The 6,426-nt window shown below is 35.6% G+C and overlaps 1 protein-coding gene across 1 annotated transcript; it reads right to left on the bottom strand.

Annotated features, from left to right (window-relative positions):
• Positions 1-257: 257 nt before the first annotated feature.
• LOC149146476 (uncharacterized) lies at positions 258-3,810 on the bottom strand. Its single transcript, XM_089449477.1, has 2 exons — positions 3,402-3,810; positions 258-511 (listed from the first exon to the last, which is right to left on the bottom strand). The coding sequence occupies exons 1-2, from the start codon at positions 3,561-3,563 to the stop codon at positions 314-316; spliced, it is 360 nt and encodes a 119-aa protein (XP_089305603.1). The 5' UTR covers positions 3,564-3,810; the 3' UTR covers positions 258-313.
• Positions 3,811-6,426: the final 2,616 nt, after the last annotated feature.

Raw genomic sequence — 6,426 nt, 5'->3', positions numbered from 1 at the left:
TATTTGTAAATAAATTTAAGAGAAATTGACAACATCCATCCAAAAAAATAACAATGTGCCATTAACAATTTTCAAAACATGTATAAAATAGCAACATAATACTAATAAAATCAGTATTATTTTTAATCAAAACAACTAAAATTCAAATACGATTAACAAATCAAAATATTTCATGAATATCGTTACGATAAATTAACAACATACATAAATCAAAATGTCTCATTGATATAGGGTAAATTCACAACACCCATCTAAACATAACAATGTCATTCTACACAATAATTTCTTCATAAAAAACAATGCATGTGCATGCCTAGCTACCACTACCAAGATCATCCTCATGATCATCTTGACCATCCTCATTACTCTGATCCACATCATCACCAACACCGCAACTATCATCATCATCTCCTCCTTCACCACCATCATCCTCATCCTCATCCTCATCATCTCCTGATATATGTTGAGCATAATTTGGATCATCGTCTTGGCAATCATTACCTATAGCATTCTGACAAAAAAAATCAATATTACATGTTAGTATTAATTACATAACACAACGCATGTTTTTGTTATACAATGTTAACCATAAAATGAGGTAAGATATAATATCTAATAGTACTAAAAAATAAAATGAAAATATGGTTTAAAAGTATATTGGAAATCCAACTAAGATTACATACCATAGAGTCCATCCAAACAACAAATTCAACCCATCTCTTTTGCTGCAGCACCTCCTTTTCCAAATGATTTGGAGGTCTTCAGGGTAAAAATATATATCCCATGGTTTATATTTGGCCTTAAAAAACAGTAGAAAAAAAAATTTGAGAACACAGGAGCAAGATGAAAAAGGAATTGCATGTCTAAACATTTTGAAGTCTCAAAAAGCATTCATCAACATAGAGAAGACTACAACACTACTCTTCACTTCCAAGTTTTTAACTAATGGATTTAACTGACCAGCAATGTTTTTTGCATGAACCATGCTCAAATGCTCAAGATGAGGTAATGAATGGATGTTATGCACCTATCTGTGAATTGCAACCACAGGCATACATGTAAGTGCAAATTTGTAAATCTCATACCCAGATTTACCCATCATCAAGCACACAACTTTTGCGGGATCCATTTGACATATCTTATGTTTAAGAAGGAATAACATCCTTGAAGAGACTCATGGTTGTTCTTAGGGAAGGATCTTTGCATGTAGAATCTAGATTAACTCTGAACATTTCAATCAAACTAAGGTAAATGAAAGGCAACAATCCATCGGTCAAACCTCACAGGTTAAAAGCACCCGCTGAGTTTCACACAAATGAGAAAGCCTAAGGGAAAAGATTTGAGACATGAATGCTACATGATTTCATGTAGGATAAGTACCTAAGCTTAAGGCAAAATATTTGAGACATGCAAATGTATGAAGTACAAGATTCAGATAAAGAGAAAGAAGCTCCTTCATGCCATATTCTCACTGACAGTGAATCTCAGATTAGGTACTTATCAAGCATGATATCATGTTGCATGCCAAGCATGAAATCATGAAGCACACACCATGATAAGATTATCTGACTCCAACTACTGCATCAAGATGAAAAATTCAGCACTCTAGACAGTCACATAAGAATAAAAAAACATTCAAAAGATATGAATGCATATTAGCCACTATAGAGGACCAAACCATAAACTTACGCCATACACAGTGTGGCTGAACCTTTCCCTGCTTTTGCTTCAACAACTTCACTTCCTCCATCCTGTGTGCGCTTTGTCAAGGCTTTAATTTCCTCCTCAGATAATACAGACTTTGGCTTTGGTGTTGCCTAAAAAAAATTATCAAAACAAAAAAGTGTATGTTCCCTTTTTAACTGTATTGAAGGGTAGGTAATTATGATCTCATTTTATCTTTGATAAATTAATCTTCTAATATCCAAGAGTAAAGAACAAACTCAAGATGAGGATCCAACAAAGTCATATACATGTGAAAAAAGTGGAAGAATTGTAACACCCGCATGTCCACCTACAACAGGAACATCAACTTCTGCAGACAGCATAGGATGACATCAACAACAAACATAAAACTGAGAATTGTATCTAATGTTAAAAAAACCATGATGTTGGTAAGATCCTGCAGCATATCATGTATTGGGTCTAGCCCAGATGGTTGTGTGCAAAGACTGTTATCCTTCCCACCCGGGTTCAATTCCCTCAAGTGACATCTTGAGCTGACTATATTTCTGATGGCCTTGAGCCCTATGATACCATCCTTGAAATGAGGAGAAGTGCCTGGCATGTTTGCCCAGGATGCATATTTCATGATTAAATTATAAAAAATAAAAATATTTTACAGAATACTAAATATTTGAGAGTAGCTAAGCATAAAAAGCCAGAATTTTAAATACCTTCAACAGGAATCCCTGCTTTTGAAGCATAGAACGTCTTTGAACGGACAACATCAAGAGTAGTAACACCAAAGAGTTTCTTTTCATTATAGGTCCCTGCCTTCTTAAAAACCTCAGCAGCTATTGGTACAATAGAATTTATAGGATTGCTGATCATATTTACAATTGCCTGCCATGGATATCAAGTCCTCAGCAATGCCATAAAAACCAATTCTAGATGATTTCTTGAATCCAAATATACCATTCCTGATAGAAGGAAAACATTATCCAGTACACTCTCCCCCCTCTCCATATCTCTATCTATATAATATGTAACAATATACTATACATACTGTACACACACACCAGTACATGAACAAAACAAATAATTGTGAAACATACTTCTTTATCTATTAACTTGCCACACTAATGGTAGTACATACTGATTGTATGTAATATATAATGTTATAGAGGATACCTCGTGATCAGTGGATTTGTGCACAGTTAAATAGAAGACCAAGGATATTTTTTATATTGATATTCATATGCCAATTTTCTCAAAAGTCCAAAAGCTAAGTTACTAACTACAAGAGGAGAAACAAGAATAACAGGGCTTTAACAGTGGCTGCAAACTTGCATTGGACTACACAGCTAATTACTCTTAAGTTCATTTCAATTAGTATTTCCTTCTTATGGGCAAAATTTAGCTGCAATTTGTCTAAATAAAGAGTCAATAATGAGTCAATCACCTATTCGTTTGACTCAAAGAAGTCTTCAAGCTTTGTTAACCTCTCCAGTAGAATTGATTATATACAAGAACAGTATGTAAATCTAGATCAACAACTTGCTTAAAGATTCTTGCAAATATGTATTTGTATATATTGCCATCTCTATAGATCTCAAACATACAAAGCCTTCGACAAAGCAACTTACAATGAACGTCATGCTTATTCCTATGAAATAGTCAATAAGAAAATCACATGAAAACGAAAACTTCAAAGAAGATCATAAATCATGACAACTTACCTCTGGGCAGTATTTTGCAATTGCAGAGCAAAGAGATTTAACAATCCCTGCATTGATGTTGAAGAGATCATCACGGGTCATGCCAGGTTTTCGAGGCACACCAGCAGGAATGATCACAACATCTGCATTCTCCAATGCCGTGCCAAGTTGTTCCTCTCCCATATATCCTGCAACCTGCACCCAGGTCACACTGCTGTGAATTACTGACAAGGTCGTGACACAAGCATGATAAAATCAATATGGCAGTACCAAATTAAATGATAAATATGTAGACCAAAAAATAAGAAAAGAAATTATTATCGCAAAGTTCCAAAAGAAGTAAAACTTGTTATCCTTGTTCCATGACCCAAGCAATGGTATGTCCTCCTCATAGTGAACAAGAATAGGATTATTTGTATTCTATAGTAAAATCCACCTGTTGGCCTTTACCGAGGAGATAGAGCACCAAAAGCAATGATTATGCTCGTAGGAGATTGAAGACCTATACCAACCCACGTTTCAATCAGGGTATAATCTTGTCCAATCCAGGTATACGACATTTCAATCAGGGTATAGTCTTATCCAATCCAGGTATAAAAGTGATGCTGTGATAAATAATTAGCATCTCACAAGCCACTTTAGGGAGTTTATTCAACCTTAGTTTAATTTACGCTGCGAAGACTATTTTGATTTAATCTACTCATGGATAAAGAGGCAAATCTAAACAACCCCAAAAAGGTTGGATATAGAGGCAAATCCAATATGCAGAGGGTCATCAATTCAATCCTCACAAAATAACAAATTGACAATTCAATGAGACTATTCTAACTTCTAAGTAGTCATTAGGCCAAGTATGACTTAGATCCATCAGATCAAAAAGTCCTATTAAGCAGAGGCATATGATCCAGCCGTGGATTCTGCTAAAAATATAGATGCACTTTTCATCAAAAAAATATGAACTACCTCGTCCATTGGGCTGTGGTTTAGTGGCAAGTTGTAGGGTGCTTGTCATGAGGATGACCTAGGTTCAAAACCCAGGAGGCATATTCCTATGATAATGCGGCTGCCCATGTCATTCCAAAATATGAAGTCGGGTTAACGTGATAAACACCAGTTCAATGATAATGCAGAGGTGTTGTTAATGATGACCCCTGTGCTATTGAGGTTTGCACAGATGAGCCCATCTGCATGTCATGCGTGACTTTGATGAATAGATGCAATTAAGGTGTTTCACCCACACCAGTCAAAAGGTCTTGACCAAACAAAAACAATAATAGTGTGAGCCCAACCTCAATTTCAACCTTCTCCTATCAATAGCAAATACTACTACTGCTAATAATAATAATAAGCACAGCCCAAATTTCAATCTAGCCATAAATGTCAGGCAGATTGTAGTCAAGTAGTTAAATCATAGCACTTTCAGTGCCCTCTTAGAAGTATGTTGCGGCATTATCTCACCATTGGAGTTAACTACCATATTGAGATTCAACAGACAAGATCTGGTGCAAATCCTGCATGAAATTGGTGGAATAGAGATTCTATGTTTGTAGCATCTACAATGAGGGCAAAACCCACTATGTTAACAGAAAGACATTTGCCAATAAGAAAACAATAAAAAATAATAATAATGTAGCCCTCAATATCTGCCTCTTTTGAAATGGCCCAAAGAATGTCAGGTATAGTCAAATCCAATATTCACGGTGTACAATACAATCGTTTTAGAATGACAATGTGATGGGCGTTGCTTCAATGGATTGTTGGGCCAGATGTCACCTAGATCTATAAAATTAAAAACCCTAATCGAGTAGGTGCACATGATGCAGCCATGGATTTCCACGAAATAAATATCTAGGTGCTTTTTTTCATCAATCAAAATATGCACAAACACATTTACACACTGACCATGAAAGTGAATTGAGTTGACCATTAACGTGAATTGGGTTGTGTTTAAGAAATTAAATCATTGCGCTTTCAGGGCTCAAACCCACATTCAAAAGCTCCGAAAGGCATATTTCCTGCAAAAATGTGGCCAAAAGAATAAATTCCGCATTCGAAGAATCCCAGAGACCTTGACAGGTTATAGCAGTGGAGTCTAAGCCTGGTATAAGGCCTGGTTCCTTTAAAAAAATAGGCACTTACCAAAATAAATAAATTATCTGATCATGGACAATATCATAAACGTAAAATCAAAGAACTAATAACAGGTAAAACACTAACGAAAAGTAGATCCTACCAAGTGGGTTGTCGTACGATCGATCCCAATGGAGATCCCTTGAAACTAAAATCAAAACATCTCTATCGTTCGCAGAGAGAACAGATCCAGCATACAGAGAACGAAAAAAATACGGTAGGAAAAATATATATCCCATGGTTTATATTTGGGCTTAAAAAACAGTAGAAAAAAAATAATTTGAGAACACAGGAGCAAGATGAAAAAGGAATTGCATGTCTAAACATTTTGAAGTCTCAAAAAGCATTCATCAACATAGAGAAGACTACAACACTACTCTTCACTTTCAAGTTTTCAACTAATGGATTTAACTGACCAGCAATGTTTTTTGCATGAACCATGCTCAAATGCTCAAGATGAGGTAATGAATGGATGCTATGCGCCTATCTGTGTATTGCAACCACAGGCATACATGTAAGTGCAAATTTGTAAATCTCATACCCAAATTTACCCATCATCAAGCACACAACGTTTGCGGGATCCATTTGACATATCTTATGTTTAAGAAGGAATAACATCCTTGAAGAGACTCATCGCTTTCCTTAGGGAAGGATCTTTGCATGCAGAATCTAGATTAACTCTGAACATTTCAATCAAACTAAGGTAAATGAAAGGCAACAATCCATCGGTCAAACCTCATAGGTTAAAAGCACCCGCTGAGTTTCACAAAAATGAGAAAGCCTAAGGGAAAAGATTTGAGACATGCGTGCTACATGATTTCATGTAGGATAAGTACCTAATCTTAAGGAAAAAGATTTGAGACATGCAAATGTATGAAGTACAAGATTCAGATAAAGAGAAAGAAGCTCCTTCATG

The sequence above is a fragment of the Pinus tabuliformis genome, chromosome X (genome assembly GCF_031772625.1).
Source record: "Pinus tabuliformis cultivar Carrire ecotype Pingquan chromosome X, CPIR1, whole genome shotgun sequence".
Taxonomy (NCBI): domain Eukaryota; kingdom Viridiplantae; phylum Streptophyta; class Pinopsida; order Pinales; family Pinaceae; genus Pinus; species Pinus tabuliformis.
The sequence above is the reverse complement of the archived record's forward strand: the minus strand, read 5'-3'. Positions and strand labels throughout refer to the sequence as shown.

What these genes read in the sequence shown, in the direction of transcription:
- LOC149146476 (XM_089449477.1), bottom strand. Translation starts at nt 3,563, where the DNA reads ATGGGAGAGGAACAACTTGGCACGGCATTGGAGAATGCAGATGTTGTG. An exon ending in TTGCAAAATACTGCCCAGAG is followed by an intron (nt 512 to 3,401) that starts GTAAGTTGTCAT and finishes TTTTTTTGTCAG; the next exon opens with AATGCTATAGGTAATGATTG.